Raw genomic sequence first — 21,395 nt, forward strand, 5'->3', positions numbered from 1 at the left:
CGTCCCGCCAGGATCGCATCCCGAGTGGTTGCTCGTCGCCGTCGCTCAGACAGCTCGGGGGCTGAATTGGTTGGCACTCCTGTCGCGCATTTTCCCTTCTCCTCCCGCCTTCGTGGCCCCAGAGCTCCCGGGATTGGCCAAGTTTCTCCCTCTGCCTGAGGTCTCACCGGGAAGGATGACTGACTGACCACCAGCGAGGACCCAGGTCCTAGACCGGCCCACCCGCGCCTCTGCACCGCGGTCGCCTTCGGGAGGTCCCTCCTCAATAAGTCCACGGGCCACGCTGCCCGCTCGTGTACAATGGTTCCGACGCACAGTCGGGAGAACAGACGGCCTGACACGTGCTGTGGGACGGGCGCGAGGTCAGGACTGGCAGTACCCGCATGGAGAAGAAGAGCTTGGCTGCTTTCGGAAACGCGTTGAGAGACCCAGGGCAGGCCGGTGGCCGGCTGGCTGTCCGTCGGGAGGCAGTCTGAAGCGGAGAGTGGTGGACACGTGTGTTCAGCCGAGTGCCCGCGCTTCACACTCGGACCCGGACGACATCCGCCCTGCACTCTGGAAAGAAAATAATCGCGCGCGCGCATGAGTGTGTGTTGTGGAGTGAATCCAGGGTCTTGCTCTTGTTAAGCACACTGTATCACTGAGCTACAAGTGCTGCAACCCCAACATTTTCACTTTTTATGAAGAATAAGTATATGTAGTCAAACCAAGAAATAGGCACGTGGGACATCTGTAATCCCATTTGTTTGGTAGGCTGAGATAAGGAAGTTTGAAACGAGCCTGGGCAACTTAGTGAGACTGTCTTAAAATAAAAATTAGAAAGGCCTGGCGATGTGCACTGGCTCAGTGGCAGAACACTTGGCTAGCATACACGAGGCCCTGGCTTCAATCCCCAGTACTGAAAAATAGAAATAGAAAGTACTGATTTCAGGTTTGTAACAGAACTGCTGTCATAAACTGTCTACACACTTTGAGGAGGAGATAAAAACACCTGCACTGCTCCTTGTCCTTTTGTCCAGGACTTCGTCCTGGCAGTAGAGTGTACAGCAGTGAGGAAGACAAGTTTGGAGCAGATCAGTATATGGGAGAAGGGAACAACCTCTACAAAAAAATTACCAAGCACTGAGACAGTAGAGTGAGCACACCGAAGAAACAGACATCCTGGGCTCATGGATTGGAAGAACCCATGTGGAATACCTGAAATCTGAGGGCATGAGTTCTTTGCCGGGTCTCAACCAGAACACATCACCATGGAGTCTGAGCAGGGCCTCGCGGGCGTAGCTACTTGAGAGGCCGCGTCCTTGTCCCTGGGGACCGGTCTCCCTGCAGGTGGGACAGCGCTGAGGAAGGTGAGCTCTGCCCTCACAGGAGGGCAAGTTGGGCCTCTGCTTGCCGCACAGAGACGCACAGCACTTGGGACAGGGCGCCTGCTCAAGGCCACATGGCGGCCCCAGTTCTAGAGACAGCTGTGCTTGGGCCATTCTCATAGGTCTGTGTCTCAGGATGTTTCTGTCTCTGAGTTAGGGACTCAGCCAGAGAAGAATTTCACTCAACCGTTTGAGCCAACGGAGGGGGGGTGTGTGATGAAGGGGCTGCGGGCAAAAGGGTGGGCGGGGAGGGGCGTGGTGGAGCAGGCCTGTAAGCCCAGCGCTCAGGGAGGCTGAGGCAGGAGGGTTTCGAAGGTGACTCTAACCTGGGTAATTTAGCGAGTTAATGACTGTCTCAAAATAAAAAGGGCTGGGGATGTAGCTCAGTGCGAAGGCCCTGGCTTCAAGGTTCAATCCCAAGTCACGCGCGCGCACACACAGAGGTGTGGGCAGAGTTGTGCCCAGCAAATGTGTAATGCTTATTGCGGCAAGCAGTCTGTGAATATTTGCTGCGTTTTGTCGTCTTTCTTTGATAATGAATCCTGCTTACAAGTAACGTACTGCCTGCTGGGTGTGCTCTAGGGGTGACTGCTGGTCCAGCACACACATCTCTAGATCCATTCCCAGCACCGCAGAAAAGGGGAAAAAGCAGGCGAGTTCCTGCCGCGCTACGGCTCCCTGCCACCGGTGCGGGTGAAGGGGCGGGGTTATCACGGGCACGCCCACAGAAGGGGTCAATCAGATTCGCGGGGCGGCCGGAAGCCGGTAGGGGCGGGGCAGGCACTTCCGGGGAGGCCTTGCGGGCCGCGGGTGTGGACGCTGGGGCCAGAGCTCAGCCGGAAGATGTTTTACCACGTGAGCTGGCGGGGGGCGGCTGGGGCCGGGCCGGGGGCCCGCGTCTCGCCCGCGTCTCGCCCGCGTCTCGCCCGCGTCGGCCGGCTCCATGCGCCTCTCTCCTCAGATCTCCCTGGAGCACGAGATCCTGCTGCATCCGCGCTACTTTGGCCCCAACCTGCTCAACACGGTGAAGCAGAAGCTGTTCACCGAGGTGGAGGGGACCTGCACGGGGAAGTGAGCGCCGCCTGGGGCCCCAGCACCGCTCACTTCACTCTGCAAACATCCCGAGGCCCCGTGCGGCGAGAGCGAGCCAGCCCGTGGAGCTGGCAGTGTGCTGTCCCTCTTGTCACCTACCGGGTTCCTCTGTCCCTTGTGCCCAGGGCCTCTTTCCGGGTGAAGGAGTAGGAAAAGCAGATGCGAGTTTAGGGGAAAGAGCACGAGGGCTGGCGCCGACGACTCTGGGCTCTGTAGGGTGTCCCACTCGGGGCAGGAGGGAGCTGGAACTGCGTACGTGTGGGAGTGGGGAGTTTGGGGTTCTAGTGTCAGAACAGCTGGGAGAGGTGCCATCTATTTGGTTTGTTTTTTTTAAACCGTCTGGCTGAATAGCCTAGACTGGCCTGAAACTCACCATCCTGCCTCAGCCTCCCCAGTGGTGGGAATACGTCACCAGCTACATAGCAAGTTCAAGGCGAGCATGGACTACACAGTGGGATCCTGTTTCCAAAAACCCAAACAAAAAATCCGGTGTCCCCCCCCCCCCCCCCCGCCCGCAGGTATGGTTTTGTCATTGCTGTCACCACCATCGACAACATTGGTGCTGGTGTGATCCAGCCAGGCCGGGGCTTTGTCCTCTACCCGGTTAAATACAAGGCCATTGTCTTCAGGCCCTTTAAAGGCGAGGTCGTGGATGCTGTGGTCACTCAGGTCAACAAGGTGTGCCATACGGGTGGGCGGGGCGGGGGTCTGTCAGGGATGTGGGCTGAGCCTGCACTTAGGAGTTCTGCCCCAGCCAAGTCCCTTCCTGAGCCTCAGTTTCCTCATCTTGCCATGAGTCACACGAGTCAGTGTTAATATGACAAGGGTGGGAGACCACAGGGATGAGAACAGTGACTGGAGAGGGAGTGTGAGCCCCTGTATGGGCTCAGCAACGCGTCCCGGCCCTGGTCCTCAGCCCAGCAGGGCCCCGGCTGTGCCCTTCCCAGTGGCACTGGATTTGCATAATTTAAAATTAAAACTAAAACAGAAATGTAAACAAATGCTGCAATTTAGACTGGATACAAACAGGACTGGTATGATTAGGAATTAAATAATCACACACTTAAAGGGCTTTTGGGGGACAGGCAGAAAAGTGCCATCACTCATTTTCCTCCAGGTTGGCCTCTTCACAGAAATTGGGCCCATGTCTTGCTTCATCTCTCGGCACGTGAGTGTTGGGGTGCCGGGGTGAGGGCACCCTCACCTCTAAGAGCCCCTGAAGCATCTGTGGGACCTGCTAACCCCAACTCGCTTCCTTCCAGTCCATCCCATCCGAGATGGAGTTTGATCCCAATTCCAACCCGCCCTGCTACAAGACAATGGATGAGGTGAGTGGGAAGGGGGGTCAGAGGGAGAAGGAGGTGCCCGCGCTGCTGGGGGGAGCGTGGCCTGTGGCTGTTACACGGGCCACACTCTGCTCTCCCCAGGACATTGTCATTCAGCAGGACGATGAGATCCGCCTGAAGATTGTGGGGACCCGCGTGGACAAGAACGACATTGTGAGTCTCGCTGTCCTCCCCTACCTTCACCTGTTCCTGGCAGTGCCAAGAGCAGTTCCCAGGGCTCTGTGCTCTGCTGTCCCAAAGGCCGGGGTTGGGGTGGAGAAGGTGCTGAGCCCTCCTTGCTGAGTGTCACCTTGGCCTTTCCTCCTGCAGTTTGCGATTGGCTCCCTGATGGATGATTACCTGGGTGAGTGCCTCCTGGTGCTGTTCCCTGCAGCCAAGGGCTCCGAGGCCTGGGAAGGGTGAGGCTGTGGCTGCCTGAGCCCTGGGTCTGACTCCTTTGTGTCTCTTTCTTCTGTTCACAGGGCTTGTAAGCTGAGCACGGCCTCCTGCCTGCTGCATCCCAGCTTGGGAAGTCTGTGGGTCCGTGTGCTGTGGCTTGTGTCCAGCTACTGTTGGGGAAGAAGGTTCCTTTTGCTCAGGAGATGCCTGCCGCTGTGCTCCTTCCTGCTCCACTGCTGCTGGAAGATGTCTGTATTCTAACCATAAAAGGCCCTTGATTCTTATGGTGCGCTATCTTCTTTTGTGGTAGGAACAGTTACTTTTTAGAAAGGCTGCAGGGCTAACTGACCCCAGCCCCTTTTTCCTTTGGCCTGAGGCCTGGACCATCCTCAGCCACTTTGGGGATTTGATGAACTTTTGCCCAGGTGTAAAGATAAAAGTTGCCTGCAATGAAGGCGAACTCTGAGACTGAAATCCTGGCTTCCAGTAGATGACACCGTCATCAGCTGTTCTGAGTCCGAAGCTAGTTGCGTGATTCTTGTCCTTGAGCTGCCCTTAGCCATCACCAAGGTTAGGAGTGAGACATAGGAGGGGATACTCAGGATAGGGAAAGACTGACAGGAGGGCCCCTTCTTTGCTGGGTTCGTGAACACCAGCAGCCTTGCCTTGCATTGAAGTGAAGATGGGAAAGCACCGTGGTCAGCTAAGATGACAGTAGAAACACCTGAAAGGTCTGCAGGCCCCGACAGGGCCAGGTTGTGGCCTGGTGGCAGAGCTCTTCTGGGTTTGCCTGCTGCCGGCCACATGTGCAGGTCAGGCAGTTTCCCTCACGCTGCTCTTCCACGTTTCTGTTTGTCCCTCCTGCGGTGCACTTGTCCTGCTGCCCATTTACTACCTGTGAGTCTGGGTGCAGTGGCGGCCCCAGCTTCCCTGTTTCTTCGGGAAGAGAACTGTGTGCTGGGAGGGGTGGGGCTTGAACGGGTAACTGCTGGTGTCAGCCAAGTGGAAACCACAATGGCAAACCACGTTTGGTGTTCTATGGAGATGAGATGTTCACATGGCCAGGACAGACCACCCTGAGGCCTGAGGCAGGGACAGGAGGAGTGGCACCGAGGCCTTGGGACCAGGGGCGTGGTGGGGCTGCCCCGGCCTCCTGTCACCCAGGGCTCAGTCTTGCATCTCCCTGGGAAGATGGACGCCAGTGGAGACGGCTTGTGTTGCTGGCTGTCTCGGTGCCTTCTGCTGCTGCTGTCACCTGCAGGGTCTGTGGGGAGAGGTCCGAGAACCCCGATGAGCTGAAACGTCTGAACGAGGCCGGAACCTGGTAGAAGGCAGGTGATTCAACCCCATCTGGGCGACTCGAGGAATCGGTGAGATCCTGTCTCCAACAGACACGAAGAGGGGTTGGGTGCAAGTGGGGTGGGGGGAGCGGGCTGTGCATGAGTGTGGGTCTCTGCCACCACCCACCCGACAGGGCCGAGCAGGCCCTTCCCTCGGCACATCCCAGCTCATGCTGCTACTCTGCATCTGCTGCTCATCATCGGGTGCTGTCTCAGTGGAAATGGTCCTGAGAGAACCGTAGGCTCAGGAGCACTGCTTTCATATTTGTGTGCCAGGCGTCTGTCTTCCTTGTTTTTCTGCAGTGCTGGGGCCTGAATCTAGAGCCAGCCCCCTCGCCCCCCCATGCCAGGCAGGCCATCTTCCATCCTTCCTGGAATTGACACAAGGTCTCACTAGAGCCTTGAACTTGGAATCCTGTCTCAGTTTCAGGAGTAGCTGGGAATACCCTCTGCACCACCCTGCCAGATTTGTGTTACATGTTTCACATTTGGTGAATCTGGAAAGTTTGTTGACTCCTTGAAGTTTCTGGGCTTTGTTGCAGTTGTAAAGCCCTCCCTAAGAGGAAAGCTCCCCAGGCGGAGAGTGGAAGTGCTCCCTGGAAGGTTGTGTAGGGATCAACAGCAACAGCAGGCAGGAGGAAAGAGGCTGGCAGGTGTGGGCGCAGGGCGCAGAGTGCAGCGCTGACTCTGCAGTGTCATGGGAGCAAGTCCAGATGGCCTGGCGATGTCCCCAGAACGCGTCTGGTTTGTTTTTCAAAGTACTGGGAATTGAACCTAGAGCCTTTGCACTGAGCTACATCCCCAGGTCTTTTTCTTTTTCTTATGCTTTTTTTTTTTTTTTTTGGTACCGGGGATCGAACTCAGGACCTTGTGCTTGAGAGGCAGGCGCTGGAACCACTGAGCTAAATCCCCAGCCCCTTTTTCTTTTGCTTGCATTGGCAAGATTTATTTTTTAAATAAATTTTATTTTACCCTATTACCCCCTCCCCTTCCTATGTACAGAAGCTTTGTTTCCAGTTTTTCCTTCTATTTGCACTTTTTTCTTGTCCCTTTCTCCCTCTTCCTCCCTAGTTCCCCTTACCATTTGAACACTTTCTTCCCATTTCCCAGTATCCATTATATATTTCAGTCCTTATTTCCACTTTCATTTTCTCAAACCAGAGGAACAATGTATGTAAACACGTGTCCGATTTATTTCATTTAAGAGTATGGTCTCGGCCTGGGTATTTAGCTCAGTGACACCTCCCTGACTTGAAAGCACAAGGTCCTGAGTTCGATCCCTGCTACAAAAAAAAAGGTATGGTCTTAAGGTGCATCCATTTAGCTAGAAATGGCTCAAGCTCATCCTTTATAGTAGAATAGTACTCCATTGTATAAAAACCCACATCTTTATCCACTAGTCAGGTGATGGGCATTTAGGCTGTTTCCAAGATTTGGCTATTATAAACTGCTGGTATGAGCATGGGTGTGCATCTATCACTGTGGTATGATGCTTTTAAATCTTCAAGAGGATACCAAGGAGAGGTTATAGCTGGTCAAATGGAACCTCTAGTTTTAGTTTTTTGAGAAATCTCCACACTGATTTCCACAGTGGTTGCACCAGTCTACACTCCCACCAGCAGTGGAGCAGGGTTCCTCTTTGCCCACAGCCCCACCAGCATTTGTTATTGGTTGATTTCCTGATAGCAGCCATTCTTTCTGGAGTGAGGTGGAATCTCAGCGTTGTTTAATTTGCATTTTGTGAATGACCAGTGATGTTGAACATTTTTTCACATATTTATTTGCCGTTTCTAATTCTTCATTTAAGTGTTTTTATTTCAGATGCCCACTTTTGGATTGGGTCTTTAAATTTTTCCAGTCCTTTTCTTTTTGGTACCGGGGATCCAACTCGGGTCCTTGCGCTTGCGCAGCAGGCGGCGAATTTCTTTTTCTTTTGAGACAAGGTTCTTGAATTGCCAGGGCTGAGCTTGGATCTGTGACCCTCCTGTTCAGGGGTCCGGAATCCCGGGGTGACAGGCCTGTGCCTGGCTTGAAAAGGTAAAGAGATCACAGGTGTCAGCACAGTGCTGCACGCCTGTGATTCCAACAATTTTGAGTCCCATGTGGACAATTTACGGAGATCTTGTCTCAAAAACTAAAAAACAAAAAGGGCTGGGGATGCAGCTTAAGGCAAAGGATCCACCCCGGGACGGCAGGGAAGCGCCCTGCCATGCTGTGCTCCTCCTGCTTCCTGGGGAAGAACCTGCCCAGAGGGAGCTGAACCGTTAGCTCTGGCTCCGCCCTGGGGCCACTCCTGACGGGCCGTTTCCCACTCAATACCTTCTGCGCCTCTCCCACTCCGCCAGGCAGTGAGCGCGGGGCAGGCTTTTGCTACCCACACCTGACTGCCCCAGGCCAGGCCCGACGCAGCGTCCACTCTTGCTGCCCAGCCTACCTGTGGCTGTGCAGATGACAAACCTCAGCCAGGAGAGCCATGGATTATTGACAGCCCAGTCTCTCCCCTCCCTAGGGGTCGGGGGCGCCTTGCTGTCTGAATGTGCCAGGAAAGGGCTCCGCAATCACCTCAGTCACTTCTGTGCATCCGGCTTCTGCAGCCCACGGCAGTTCCTCTGTCCCGGGCAGCAGCGTGAGCCCTGAGCAGAGGAGGAGGCTGCGTACCTCACACCTCAGGAGTTAAACAAAAATAAAGGGTTGGAGCCAGGCGTGGTGGCACACGCCCGTAATCCCAGCATTGGGGAGGCTGAGGCAGGAGGATCGCAATGAGTTAAAGGTCTTAACTACATAGTGCGTTCAAGAACAGCCTGAACTATATAGACACTCTCAAAACACAAAACAAGGAACCAGGCAATTTAGCTCGGTGGCACTGCGCCGACCTAGCACGTGCAAGGTCCCGAGTTGGATCCCCAGTACCGAAAAAGAAAAAAAAATCAAGATGTTTGTACACGGACCAACTCCCCAGGAGGATGCCAATCACTGCTCCAAACATAGACCCTAAAAATGCTGGAGCTTTTTTTTCTTTCTTTTTTCTGGTAAAGCTATTGCTTTAAGAAGCGCAAACTAGGGGCCGGGGATGTATTTCAGCGTCACAGCAGCTGCCTGACAAGCGTGAGATCCTGAGTTCGATCCCCGGTGAAAAAAAAAAAAAAAAGAGAGAGACGTGAACCACGTGACCAGGCGTCCAAGGGCGTTACAGCGAGAGCACACTGGCCAATCGCTGGACGGGAGCCTCCCGGGGGGCGGGAGCCGCGCGAGGCGGCTGCCGATTGGTTGTGCTGGGCAGGGGCGGGACCGGGAGCGGGAGGGAACCTGGGCTCGCAGAGCGAGGAGGCCGCGGCGGGGCGGGGTCCCGCGGTCGCGTCGGGTCGGGTAGTACCAGTCGGTGCAGCCGCTCCAGGTGCACCCTTCTCAGCCTACGCCCCAGGTGGGAGCCCTCGCCCCCCTCGGAGCCCTCGTGGGCCGGCCAGGCTGGCCCGTTCCGCTGCGCCCGCCCGGCGACCACGTGGCCCAGGTCGTGACCCCTCACCTCCCACCCTTGACCTCGCGCCCCTGCTCCGGGTCTCGGGGCTGTTTAGGGCTGCGATCGCGCCCCGCTCGCTCTCCGCGAGGCTAACCAGGTGCTCTCCTGCGTGGACGGGGAAACTGAGGCCGGGACCGTTGCTGTACGCGCGATCAGACTGCGTGCCCCGCGCCGGGGGCCCGCCCCGCTCTTCCGCCCCTCCCCGGATGCGCTGACCCGGGCGGGACGTAGGACTCGCAGGTGAGCGCGGACGCGCGTCGCGGCCCGGTGGCCGGTGTGTCACAGTTACGCGGGGTGTGATTGCAAACTGGCGCGCCCGCGTGGAAGGTCTAGTGCAGGGCCACTGGCGACCCGGGAAGGCCTCTGGATCTGAGGGAGCGAGCAGCTCGCCACACAGCCTGCAGTGACGGCCCTCCGGCCGGGCACAGCGGAAGCAGGAGGCGCAAAGTCCTGAAAGGCTGCTGAGAAGAGCAGCGAGGAAGGGGAGGTGGCGGTGTTGCCTTAGGCCGGGGGCCTGGGCGTGTGTCCCGAGGGCAGTGCGCTCAGGGGATCCGGAGACCGCAGCAGTGAGCTCGGCGGAGGAGGGCCACCCAGGCCTGGGTCGCCGTGGCCCCGGAGCCTGTCCTCCGTCCAATCCTCAGCCGCTTTGGACTCTTACCCTACGAGGTCCTGTGAAAGGAACGGGTTTAGCACTCAGGCCTTGCCGCCAAACTGGGAGGACCAGACTTGGACAAAGCCCAGTCTTCGAAAGCCGGCAGCTCCAGATGGCACAGAGCACAGGGCTCCTAGGGACTGGCTTGCCTCAGCACACCTGGCAGGTCTCTGGGATTGAGACCGGACGCAGAGTGCCAAGCCAGCGAGTTTGGACTTGGTTGTCATAAGCAGTGGGGAAGTAGTGAAGTTCTTTCTTTGGTACCGGGGATCAAACTCATGATCTTGTGCTTGCGAGGTAGGCACAGTGCCACTGAGCTAATTCCCTGGCCCAGTATTGAAGATTTTTGAGCAAGTCTGTCAGGAGAAAAGTAACTTTTCAGCCAGGCATGGTGGCCCATCCATGTCATCTCTGGGGACTGAGACAGGAGGATTGCCACTGTGAGCCCAGTCTACTTAAGCAGACTCTGTCTCAAATTGAAAATACAAAAAATGGCTGGTGGCCAGGGATTTAGCTCAGTAGCCTCGCACCTGCCTCGAAAGAACAAGGTCCTGTGTCTGATCCCCAGTTATCATTAAAAAAAATTGTATATATATGGGTTTTTTTCCTTTGATACCGGTGATCAAACTCAGGACCCTGAGCTTGAAAAATATTTTTTGAAATGAAAATTTAGTTGGTGGTAGTTATAGTACGAATTAGAAGGACGAAGGTATATAGTGCTTTTGTTTGTTGCTTTGTTTTTGTGGTACTGGGAATTGAACCCAAGACCTGACAATATACTAGGCAAGTGCTACCTCCACAGCTCTTTTTTGGTTTTGGTACCAGGCAGTGAACTCAGGACCTTGTGCTTGCCAGGCACATGCTGTGCCGCTGAGCTGAATTCCTTTGTTATTTGTTTTGTTTTTTGTTATGGGGATCAAACTTGGAACCTTGTGCTTTTGAGGCAGGCGGAGGCGGCGGCACCACTGAGCTAAATCCCCAGCAATGGTCTTGGTAAGTTGCCCATACTGGCTTAGAACTTGTGATCCTTCTGCCTCAGCCTCATGGGTAGCTAGGACTACAGGCATGTGCCACCAAGCCTGTCTTAGGGTGGTGAGGATTCCCACTGGTGTAGTGTTCTTTTTTCCAGTGGTGCTGGGTTGAAGCCAGGGCTTCAGTGGGTCTAAGGGAATGGACTGCCACTGAGCCCCACACAGGCTCGAGTCCTAGTCTCTGGCTTCTGCAGATAGCTCTCTGCCCATCCTCCAGGCAGCTGTGAATTAGGACAGGGGTCATCGCCCCTGTTCCACAGCCTAACACAGCAGGGCTCAGGACTCAAAGGTCTTGGCCAGCTTCGTAGTGGGCCCCTGTTCTGTGCCTGTCACGGCCGGCCACTTTCTCTGCTTCCTCACTGTCTGCTCTTTGGCTGGCCTGGTCCTTCCCTCACTGGGGAACCCTGGGGTCCCTGCTCGGGAATTGCAGTGCAAGGGCAGCAGCAGTACTGAATGATAGGGTGTTGATCTGCTGTCTTGGCCTCCCAGGTACCCTGAGCAGCTGTGCCAACCATGTTTCCTCCCAGCTCCCCCAGGGCCATGTCAGAGCGCGAAGAGCGGCGGTTTGTGGAGATCCCACGGGAGTCAGTGAGGCTCATGGCTGAGAGCACAGGGTTGGAGCTGAGCGATGAGGTGGCAGCGCTGCTGGCCGAGGATGTGTGCTACCGGCTCCGAGAGGCCACTCAGGTGAGCTCCTGGTCCCACCTTGCACATTTCCCCCCTTGATGCCCACATTGTGACCATGCCTGGCCGGGCACAGACTGGGGACCCTAGGGGCTCTGTGCCATGCTCCTGTGACAGTCCTGTGGGCTGGCAAGGGACGGGTGTCCCCTCCTGCTGTGAGAAACTGCGGCACATAGGGACCATGAGCGGGCGCCCAGGCCTCCTTGCTGTCTTGCGCCCTTGCTTAGGGACCCCTGCCCCCCCTCCCCCAGAACAGCTCCCAGTTCATGAAGCACACCAAGCGGCGGAAGCTGACCGTGGAGGACTTCAACAGGGCCCTGCGCTGGAGCAGTGTGGAGGTGAGGGACACAAGGCCACACACAGCAGCATCAGCCAGGTGCTAGCTGGGAACACAGGACTGAGCTAATTCCCTGGCCCAGGGAAGGTTTCTTGGAAGAGGTGGACTTGACGTGGGCCTTCCAGACCCTGAGCCAGCCTCCTCGAGTGGCCAAGGAAATGTGGGCCTCCTGGGTGAGGGAGGAAGCGAGGGACTCAGCTGTTATCAAGAGCGTGGTGTTTTTGCCCTTGGGTAGCAGGGCAGGCAGCTTGGCAGCTGGGTGAGTGGGGCTGGGTCTCCTTCTCACACCAGCCCCAGCCCCAGCCCCAGCCCCCAGGCAAAACCTGTGGTGTCCCACCATTGCTTTCCTCAGGCCGTGTGTGGCTATGGCTCCCAGGAGGCCCTGCCCCTGCGCCCCGCCAGGGAGGGTGAGCTCTACTTCCCTGAGGACAGAGAGGTGAACCTGGTGGAGCTGGCCCTGGCCACCAACCTCCCCAAGGGCTGCGCGGAGACGGCTGTCAGAGGTGGCTCCTGGGTCTGAGTGCGGTGCAGGGCTGGCTGGGGCCTGGGCGGGGTTCACAGGGCAGAGCCCAGGCTGACAGTTTCTGCTCGATTCCAGTCCACGTCTCCTACCTGGATGGCAAAGGCAACCTGGCGCCCCAGGGCTCAGGTGAGGGTGGGAAGGGGCCCCGGCGGGCGTGGCTGGGGCCTGGGTGTCCTGCGGGGCAGTGGACAGGCCAGTGGGGATGCAGGGGCGCACGGTCTCACCTCTGCCCTCGCTCCCGCCTGCCCGTCTGTGTGGTGTGGCTTTGCGGACTGGGCCCCCACTGCCTGGCTCTCCTGCTGCAGTGCCCAGCGCAGTGTCTTCATTGACCGATGACCTGCTCAAGTACTATCAGCAAGTGACTCGGGCTGTGCTTGGGGATGACCCACAGCTGATGAAGGTGAGTTAGGGGTCCAGGCTGACTTTTTTTTGTGGTATTGGGGATTGAACTTGGGACCTTACGCTTCCGAGGCAGGCGTGGTGCCACTGAGCTAAATCCCTAACCCTGTATTTATTTATTGACAGGGTCTTTCTGTGTAATTCAAGCTGGTCTTGAACTCACTATGTAGCCCAGGCTGGCCTCAAACTTGCCACTTGAGGATAACTTGAGGCAAGTGATCCTCCTGCCTCAGCCTTCCGAGTACTGGAATTACAGGCATGTGCCACCACACCTGCTTTTATTGTGTTGAGACAAGGTCTTGCCATATAGTCCAGGCTGGCCTAAAATTTGCAATTCTCCTGCCTCAGCCTCCCAAGTGCTATGATTTTGTGTGTACCGCCATACCGTGTTTCAAACCTTTAGATCTTCACAAGATCCTTTTAGTTGCCACTTTCTGGTCCTCTCCAGACTGGCTGGTGAGGGGAGCAGCTGTTCTCAGAGTGGGCTTGTGGCTGTAAGCTGGCCCTGCTGCCTGCCCTGACCCCTTTGTGCTCCAGCAGAGTGGGGACTCAGCTTTTCTCTGGACCCTTCTCTGGCAAGTTTGCTGATCCCAGCCCAGGGGCCACACACTGCAGCCTTCATTTCCTAGGCTTGAGCAGGAAAGGACCAGAGGAAGCAGGGATATAGTGGGCGCTGGCCTAGGCAAGATCTGCAGCTCCAAGTCCAGGGGCCTCTCAGCCCTGCGCCAGCCTCTGGGCGTGATCCGTCCTCTCCAGCTGGCCTCGCTCACCCTGCCTGATGGGAATGGTTTGCTCCGTGTGGCTGGGTTGGAGCCAGGGCCTTCCACCCCACCTGCCAGGCAAGCGCTCTCTGTAGGACAGCTCCATTTTCCAGCTGTTGCTGTTGCTTCCCTTGCAGAACCAGGAGCACTGCCACCTCCTCCTGCCTGCAAAGCGGGCTTCTGGTGGGGATGTGGCTGGGCGGTGCAGCGCTGGCCCCAGAGCTCTGGATTTGAGTCCCAGCTCTGTGAGGAAAGCAAGGCAGCTTGGCTTCTGCCCTGGAGGCAGTGCCAGGGCTGCCTGTGGACCTGGGCCGAGCGCCTTCCTCGCTCTGCCTCCATGGCTGCCACCTTCATCCAGGGGTACAGGGAGGCCCAGCTGGGGGAGACCCAGTGAGATGCTTCCACTTTAATATGTTCTTTGCCTTGAAAAGTAGTATCAGTGAATGCCTACTGGAGGAGGACATGGGTATAAAAACACTCAGCAGAAGGCTTTCAGCTCTTTCACATTTGTACTTTTCCTTGTGTATTAACTCTGGTTCTTTCAGTGTAAACCTGTGAGTAAACACCTGGTTTTCAGAACTTGCTTTTATGGGGAGAGGATTTGGGGATTGAGCTCAGGGTATCCACATTGATCTAGGTCCCCAGCCCTTTTTTATTTTTTGTTTTGAGACCAGAGTGGGCTTGAACTTGTGAATTTCCTGCCTCAGCCTCCAGAGTGCTGGGATTACAACAAGTGTGTGCCACTGTGTCTGGCTTACGATTTACTTTGCTTAGCTTAAAATACGTAGGAGATTCAGGTTATGTGCAGAAGGTGCTATGTGTGGTTGCACGTGTGAGGGGTTTTTCTAAGTTATGTGGCTAGAAGCAGAACTGGAGGACCAGTGTTTCCTGCAAGGCACAGGAATGTGATGCTAACTTGAGTTCCAGAACGGTGGTAGTTTACCCGTGGGGCTGTGGTTCCAGTGCATTCTGGGCCCTTCCTTGCAGGTTGCTCTCCAGGACCTGCAGACGAACTCCAAGATTGCAGCTCTGTTGCCTTACTTTGTCTACGTGGTCAGTGGGGTAAGTGAGCGACAGGGAGAGGGAGGAAGCCCAGCAGCCTACAGGGCTCACACAGGTGCTATCGAGCGCCAGGCTCCCTCCCACCCCTCAGCCGCCCTTCTGCCCACAGGTGAAATCTGTAAGCCATGACCTGGAGCAGCTGCACCGGCTGCTGCAGGTGGCCCGGAGCCTCGTTCGGAACCCACACCTCTGCCTGGGGCCCTACGTCCGCTCCCTGGTAGGCAGTGTCCTCTACTGCGTCCTGGAGCCCCTGGCTGCCTCCATCAACCCCCTCAATGACCACTGGACCCTGCGGGATGGGGCTGCTCTCCTCCTCAGCCACATCTTCTGGTAGCACTGGACTTGGGGACTGCTGTGGCTGGGGCATCGAGTGGGGAGGTGGGGTGTAGTTACACTGAGAAGACTGGGTGCTCCTCAGAGCCACCGTGCTGGGTCAGAGATGTGCCAAGGCATTGTCCCAGGCCTGTCTCCCCTGGGGCAGCCTTGCACTCACTCCATGTGCCTGTGTCTCTTGGTGCTGTGTCCTGAGCTCGAGCAGCAGTGTCACCTCCTTCCCACTCTGTGTGCGACTCCTACAGGACTCATGGGGACCTCGTCAGTGGCCTCTATCAGCAGATCCTGCTGTCCCTGCAGAAGGTGTTGGCAGACCCCGTGCGGCCTCTTTGCTCTCACTATGGTGCTGTGGTGGGGCTGCATGCACTTGGGTGGAAGGTGAGGACTCAGCCTTTCCAGCTGTGCTAGACAAATGCTAAGGGAAGCTGGGTGTGGTGGCACACACCTGTGGTCCTAGCACTCAGGAGGCTGAGGCAAGAGGATTGCTGAGTTTGAGGCCAGCTTGGGCTACATAGTGAGTTCAGGGCCAGATAGTGAGACCCTGTCTCAAAAAACCAAAAGAAAAAAAGAATGCTAATTGAGTGCTTTACCATTAATGTGGAGTACGTTTACTGCTGCCCAGCATAGAGTTTGCCGTGGGCCAGGCTTAGTGATACAGTATCCTCCTGTGAGGTCACAGTTTAGAGTTTGGGACCTGAGTTATTCTCAGATTTGTCCTTAGAACCTAATTGTTCACCGAATCCTGGTAATTTTATGGAAACTGCAAATTATTTTGGTGAGAAGTTTGCAAGTAGCTAATTCCAGAGCGTTATTCAGTTCTCCTTGCTGATTGGCTGCTGTCTCTGCCATCTCTGGCAGATGCACCAGCGTTCTTGCATCATAATAGGGTGCTGTACTATGCATAGCTATCTTGGATGTTCTCACTTTTGTTCTTCTTAAAGTTAAGATCCCTAAGATGCCTCCAAAATGCTCTACACCTTCTAAGGCTTTATTAACAGTATTTTATTTAAATTACTAGCCAGGCGTGGTGGCACATGCCTGTGTTCCCATCACTTGGCAGGCTGAGGCAGCAGGATTGGCACAGGTTCGAGGCCAGCCTGGGCTACATAGTGAGTTTAAGGCTAGCCTCAACTACGTATTAAGACCCTGCCTCAAAAAACAAAAACAAAACAAAAAATTTACACAGCTAAGGCAGACATAGCATATTTAGGTTTTAAACCATAAAAATAGGCATTTTTGTGACCATATCTGAAATTCATGGTTTTTCACAACTCAGGGGTGTTGTAGGAATGTAAAGCCCATGAATTTTAGGGAGCCACTGTTCTTGATTTTCTATGTGGATGTTTTATCCCTCCAGAAGTCCTGCATGTAGATGCAGTGCCCCCCACTTCATAAACTGTTGTGCAGTCCATGTTATTACATTAGGAAATAACTCTCAGGTCCTGTGGTATTTAGTCATTAGATTTTTGCCAAATAGTTTTTTTGTAGCTATAGATATTATCAAACAATTACATATGTACCTTACTTTTGTTAACATGACAGGTATGTCAATGGGGTTTTCTGCTGAGCCACATTTGCATACTATAGTAGTTCTCTTTGTTGCAGCTGAGATTTTTATTGGAATTTCTTTCACTGTTTTGGAAAAAAGTTTTCATGAAGTCTGTGAACATGAACAGATCATGTATATTTTATTTTTTAAGAGTTCCCAGTCTTAGGATGCTTTCATTGTTCCCGAGGACCTACTAGAGTTAATAATATTGTTTGTGGTGCTGGTGTTCCATCTCAGGGCTTCAGTGGTGCTGAGCAGCTGCTCTACCACTGAGGCACACCTCTGCTTCCTTTTATTACTTTACTCCTAGATACTTGCTATCCTTTGATGGAGCTGTAATGACATCTTTATGGTGTTAGTATACTGTTGATAAAGAAATAGTTGATTTTTGTGTTACTGATCCAGCCACTTTTCTAAACAGTGTAAATTCTTTTGAGGTTTTAAAGGAAATGATCATAACATATGCAAGCTGACCATATCATTTAATTGTAATGCTCTTATTGCCACAATCAGTAATGTCGTTTTACATTAATAGTGGATATCCACTTTTCTTTTCCTTTTTTTATGTTTTCTGAGACAAGAGTTTCTAGTTCAGGCTGGCCTCAAACTCTTGGAGACCCTCCTGCCTGTCTCCTGAGTGCTGGTATTACAGGTGTGTACCACCACCTTAAAAGTGCTAGGGCTACACATGTAGCTCAGTGGGAGTGCACCCATGCCTAGCATGTGTGAGTGATCCCAGCATTGCTTTAAAAAAGAGCCAGCCATGGTGGTGCACACTCAGAATCTCAGATACTGAGGTTGAGGCAGGAGGATCACAGGTTTGAGCCAGCCTAAATATAGTGACTTAGCGAGACCCTCTCAAAATAAAAAAGGGGCTGGGGACATAGCTCATTTAAAAAAAGAAACACAAAGGTCTTCAGCGGCGAGGGGAGCAAGCAGAGCAGGGCACTCAATGCTCTATCCCGCGTAGGCTGTGGAGCGCGTCCTGTACCCGCATCTGTCCACCTACTGGACCAACCTGCAGGCCGTGCTGGACGACTACTCGGTATCCAATGCGCAGGTCAAGGCTGATGGGCACAAGGTGTACGGCGCCATCCTGGTAAGTAGCCCCCCCCCCCCCCCCGCCGTGCTCGAGCCCACCCACCGAGCCTCGCCCTCCCCCGCAGGTGGCCGTCGAGCGCCTGCTGAAGATGAAGGCGCGGGGCGGCGGCCGGCACCCCGAGGACCCGCCGTGGGGCGGCCTCCTGCTGCCCGAGCCCCCGGCCGAACCCGGCTTCGCGCCCGCGCCGCCGCCGCCGGCTGCTGGCCCCGCGCCTGCCGCGCCGCCCGCCACGCTGGCCGGCATTTACCGCGAGCTGTACGCCTTCTTCGGCGACAGCCTGGCCACACGCTTCGGCACCGGCCAGCCCGCACCCGCCGCCCCGCGCCCCCCCGGAGATAAGAAGGAGCCGGCGGCCGCCGCGGACGCGGTGCGCAAGATGCCGCAGCTCACAGCCAGCGCTAAGCTGAGCCCGCCGGGCGACGAGAGCCCCCGGGGCGGCCCCCCGGCTGCCCCGGCAACTTCCGCCGCCGAAAGCCGGCCGCTGCCGCGTGTGCACCGGGCCCGGGGAACGCCCCGGCCGCAGGGCTCCGGTGCCGGCGCCCGGGACATCTTTCAGAAGAGCCGCTTCGCGCCGCGCGGGGCCCCGCACTTCCGCTTCATCATCGCGGGGCGCCAGGCTGGGCGGCGTTGCCGCGGCCGCCTCTTCCAAACCACCTTTCCCGCCCCGCACGGGCCAAGCCCGGCCTCGCGTTACGTCCAGAAGCTGCCCATGATCGGCCGTACCAGCCGCCCGGCGCACCGCTGGGCCCTCTCGGACTACTCTCTGTACCTACCGCTCTAAGGAGACGAGCTACCCGGGGCGCCCCGGAAGTGACGCGTCCACACCACTCCGGAAGTGTGGCCGGTTTTCCCGTGGCGCTGTCCAGTCTGCAGCGTGTGGAGCTTGTACTACTAGTTGCCGCCTTCTTGTGCGGGGCCCTGGCGGCTGCGGCGCTAATCTGGACCCAGGTGCGGCTGTAGAGAGGGCGCATCATGAAGATGGGGCGGGCAGGCCCCTCCCTGCAGTGGTGCAGGGACGGAGACAAGACCTGGGGAGCACCCTGTGCACAGTCATTTCAATCGGGAATCACTTGGGCTTTGGCGAGAGAAAGCGCAGCGCAGGGGAGATGCTCGAGCCACAGAACGTGATTACAAGTGTGTTTAATGACAAAACATTGATGCAGAAGACAGTTGGGCAAACAGTGCTTCCTTCTAGGCAATTTTGTCAATAAAGATGGGTGTATTCATCACAAAGTAGGCATCAGTATGTTCACAGATTTATAGCTCTGAAGACACTGGAGGTAATTTAAGATTACTTGTTGTTTGGTATACCTCAGGACTTCTGCAGAACTGAGATCATGACTTGTCAGGCTCCTCTGAAGGGCCTTGCATTCTATAGCCACTGCCTATTTACTGATCGGCCACTGCAGGTTTCATTTCCTAAGAAGGCCCCTCAGCCTTCCAGCCCCAGAATCCCGAACTTAAATACACTCCCCTAACTTACAGCAGGGCTGACCTAACACTTGCCAGGAACTTATATCCCAAGGCAGTAACCTGAAACCTAGGACTCAGCAGCTTCTCTCCACAGGGCTCCTTCAGGTGCAGCTGTCCCTTGTATGGTGTAGCCCCCTGAATCATTCTTCCCTGGCCTTATCCCGGCCCTCTGTCCCATCACTCTGCTACTTTGACTGGGGCATCTGCCTTCTGGCCCCCTACTACCTCTTGCTTTTGCTCTTCTGGGTCTGCTGCAGCAGCATGAAGGATTCCTACCAGTGAACTGGCCCACCCTAAAGACCAGAGGCCAAGTTGGGATGAGGTCCATTTTAACAAGTTTGTTCTCCCTCTCCCAGAGGTCCTATAGGGCTCTGCATTGCACTGGTTATCTCAGCAACACCCATCTTCTTGGTCTTATTATCTGCCTGTATCCTTCGATATGGTACCAGTTCTCTCTGGAATTCCACCATCTCCTTGAACCGAACCATTAGGTAATGGGAGAGGGAAGGACACTGGTGCTGCCTTCCCTTTGCAGTGGCTCCTAGAACCTCCCATTTTATCCCCACCTACTGTCCTTGTCTCAAAGGACACCTGGACAGATATGCTTAGGATGTATTTCTGCCACCCCATTTCTCACAACTAAGTTCACAGCTGCTCTGAAGCTCAGAGAATTTCATGGACACCCCTTGGAACTCCTCTCCAGTTTTATTCCAGCCCACACAATGCTGAACTGAGACCCAGGGATAAAGATCCAGGAAATGTCTGTAGCTGTAGGGGCACTCACTATTGTACTAAGTGGCTTGCCCACCAGGGACAGGCTGAGAACACAGGCTTGTCTGACAGACTGGCGTTGGTGGAAGGACTGCTTCTGTGACGGCCCCGTTCCTCACATCCCCATTGTGTCTCCCACAGAACTTCCTGGGGGAATCTGGTATTGTGGTCTGTGGTCTCGGTGCTCCAGGTGGTGCAGTGGAAGTCTCTGGAGAGGGGTGCCTCTGAGTCGAGCTCTGAGGCAGATGCTTTTGTTGGGTCCTGCAGGTCCCATTTCTGAAGAGCAACCAGAGTGCTTTCTGCAGCCAAAGACTCCTTGTCCACGTGTGTGTAATCCTTTTACCCCATACTGGGAGCCTCACTTTTTCCCTCCAAGAGGGACACATGATAGCTACCCCCATTTACCCTTTCCTGTTGCTGTTTCTGTACCAAAATGTATTACTTTCTTCATCTTGGTATTGAGTTCTTGATATTAAAGCAGATAGAAATACTGAGGGCTCAACAGGCATGGACCAGGCTGCTGCCCTTTGACTTTTATTTGCCATTAAGCACTGGACCACCTTTTGTGACCCTGGTTGTCACTCCATCCTTACAGTTCTCATCTACCTCTGGGAGGTGTGAATGACCTTTCTTCACAAGCTTCGGTAGGCACCTACGGTGCTGTCAAAGAGCTGAGCATTGGGGAAGTGTCCAGCTTTGTCTAAGAGGAAGTAGAACCGCCGGCCTTTGACTTTCAGAGGCAGCATGGCAGGGACTTCCCCTCGGTGGGCCATGCAGGACACCTGGTTCAAGGGAACAGTAAAACAAGCCCCCAAGCCAAAGGGGGCGTGAGTGGTGAGGGTCACCTGCTGCCCTCCAGCTCGAAGCATCACCGAACGCACAGATCGGAGAGAGAAGATCAGACCAGCACCAAGTACCAGGGTTCCTACAAGGTAAGCAAAGAGTGAGGCACTGGAGGGCTAAGCATCAACCTTTCCAGTGCCCTCCACTAAAAAATTCTTGTCACAGTATTTTTGAGCACTTTCTAAAATACAATCTTGTGTTAATCCACCCACATTTTTTTCAACCACTGAATTACATCCCAATGTCTGAATTTTTTGGAGACAGGGACAGGGTCTCAGCTGCCCAAGTGGGACTTAAACTTGAGATCCTCCTGCCTCAGCCTGAGTGCGGGCACTGTAGGCATGCGCCCCCGCGCCTGGCTCGCAATCACCTCTTAGTGGTCGTCCATCGCTCTGCAAAGGGGCGAGGACTTAAGGCACCTGCTCGGGGCCACAGGGCGCGGACAGCCCTGGTCTCACACGGGGCCCATCTTACCCACTGCGCTGCAACCTGCGGCCAGCCCATAGCGCCACAAGGCCGAGCGCAGGTCCACCCAGCCGCGGTCCGAGGCCTTGGTGTCCCTAGCCCGCCCTGGGGCCGGGGGTGGAGACAGAGCCGCTAGGGCCAGCGAGGCCCAGAAGATGCTCTGGGCGGCGCAAAACACCCCGAGGATGGCGAAGAAGCGGCTCCGCTCGTGTTCGAAGAGCAGCACATCCCGCGGCGGGGTCCCGGCGTGCAGGGGCCGCAACAAGAGCCCAAGGGCCCCGGAGCAGCGCCGCCACAGTGCCATGAACGCACAGGCCGCTTCCGTTCCCGAGCTCTCAGGGCCGCTGAACCTCACTTCCGGGGCGGGCCT

At 55.5% G+C, this 21,395-nt stretch overlaps 3 protein-coding genes across 16 annotated transcripts; 2 read left to right on the forward strand and 1 right to left on the reverse strand.

Annotated features, from left to right (window-relative positions):
- Positions 1-2,133: 2,133 nt before the first annotated feature.
- Polr2g (RNA polymerase II subunit G) lies at positions 2,134-4,467 on the forward strand. The gene is made up of 8 exons (XM_004874400.2): positions 2,134-2,222; positions 2,329-2,438; positions 2,978-3,137; positions 3,577-3,627; positions 3,722-3,787; positions 3,887-3,958; positions 4,115-4,148; positions 4,267-4,467. The coding sequence occupies exons 1-8, from the start codon at positions 2,211-2,213 to the stop codon at positions 4,278-4,280; spliced, it is 519 nt and encodes a 172-aa protein (XP_004874457.1). The 5' UTR covers positions 2,134-2,210; the 3' UTR covers positions 4,281-4,467.
- An 897-nt stretch (positions 4,468-5,364) lies between these two features.
- Positions 5,365-18,706, forward strand: Taf6l (TATA-box binding protein associated factor 6 like). 14 transcript variants are annotated; one of them, XM_013069113.3, is made up of 12 exons: positions 8,832-9,280; positions 10,640-10,685; positions 11,251-11,410; positions 11,659-11,745; positions 12,097-12,247; positions 12,343-12,393; positions 12,573-12,667; positions 14,415-14,489; positions 14,599-14,819; positions 15,068-15,200; positions 17,342-17,470; positions 17,538-18,706. In XM_013069113.3, exons 3-12 carry the CDS (start codon positions 11,264-11,266, stop codon positions 18,252-18,254), a joined length of 1,806 nt encoding a protein of 601 aa, XP_012924567.1. In that variant the 5' UTR covers positions 8,832-9,280; positions 10,640-10,685; positions 11,251-11,263; the 3' UTR covers positions 18,255-18,706. The 14 variants fall into 14 exon arrangements, with proteins under 14 accessions (XP_021107544.1, XP_087059807.1, XP_012924567.1 ...); XM_087203676.1 differs by having other exon boundaries at positions 9,140-9,280; positions 11,213-11,410; XM_087203677.1 differs by having other exon boundaries at positions 9,141-9,280; positions 10,636-10,685; positions 11,213-11,410.
- A 1,517-nt stretch (positions 18,707-20,223) lies between these two features.
- Tmem223 (transmembrane protein 223) lies at positions 20,224-21,380 on the reverse strand. The gene is made up of 2 exons (XM_004874401.4): positions 21,035-21,380; positions 20,224-20,642 (listed from the first exon to the last, which is right to left on the reverse strand). Exons 1-2 carry the CDS (start codon positions 21,327-21,329, stop codon positions 20,350-20,352), a joined length of 588 nt encoding a protein of 195 aa, XP_004874458.1. The 5' UTR covers positions 21,330-21,380; the 3' UTR covers positions 20,224-20,349.
- Between the last annotated feature and the right edge of the window lie 15 nt (positions 21,381-21,395).

The sequence above is a fragment of the Heterocephalus glaber genome, unplaced genomic scaffold (genome assembly GCF_053883595.1).
Source record: "Heterocephalus glaber isolate CG9 unplaced genomic scaffold, H.glaber_assembly_v1.0 deba00001806, whole genome shotgun sequence".
NCBI lineage: Eukaryota > Metazoa > Chordata > Mammalia > Rodentia > Bathyergidae > Heterocephalus > Heterocephalus glaber.

What these genes read in the sequence shown, in the direction of transcription:
- Taf6l (XM_087203676.1), top strand. Translation starts at nt 11,237, where the DNA reads ATGTTTCCTCCCAGCTCCCCCAGGGCCATGTCAGAGCGCGAAGAGCGG. An exon ending in TGCGCTGGAGCAGTGTGGAG is followed by an intron (nt 11,746 to 12,096) that starts GTGAGGGACACA and finishes TGCTTTCCTCAG; the next exon opens with GCCGTGTGTGGCTATGGCTC. An exon ending in CGCGGAGACGGCTGTCAGAG is followed by an intron (nt 12,248 to 12,342) that starts GTGGCTCCTGGG and finishes GCTCGATTCCAG; the next exon opens with TCCACGTCTCCTACCTGGAT.
- Tmem223 (XM_004874401.4), bottom strand. Translation starts at nt 21,329, where the DNA reads ATGGCACTGTGGCGGCGCTGCTCCGGGGCCCTTGGGCTCTTGTTGCGG. An exon ending in CGCAGGTTGCAGCGCAGTGG is followed by an intron (nt 20,643 to 21,034) that starts GTAAGATGGGCC and finishes CTTACCTTGTAG; the next exon opens with GAACCCTGGTACTTGGTGCT.
- Polr2g (XM_004874400.2), top strand. An exon ending in GAGGGGACCTGCACGGGGAA is followed by an intron (nt 2,439 to 2,977) that starts GTGAGCGCCGCC and finishes CCCCGCCCGCAG; the next exon opens with GTATGGTTTTGTCATTGCTG. An exon ending in GCGTGGACAAGAACGACATT is followed by an intron (nt 3,959 to 4,114) that starts GTGAGTCTCGCT and finishes TTCCTCCTGCAG; the next exon opens with TTTGCGATTGGCTCCCTGAT.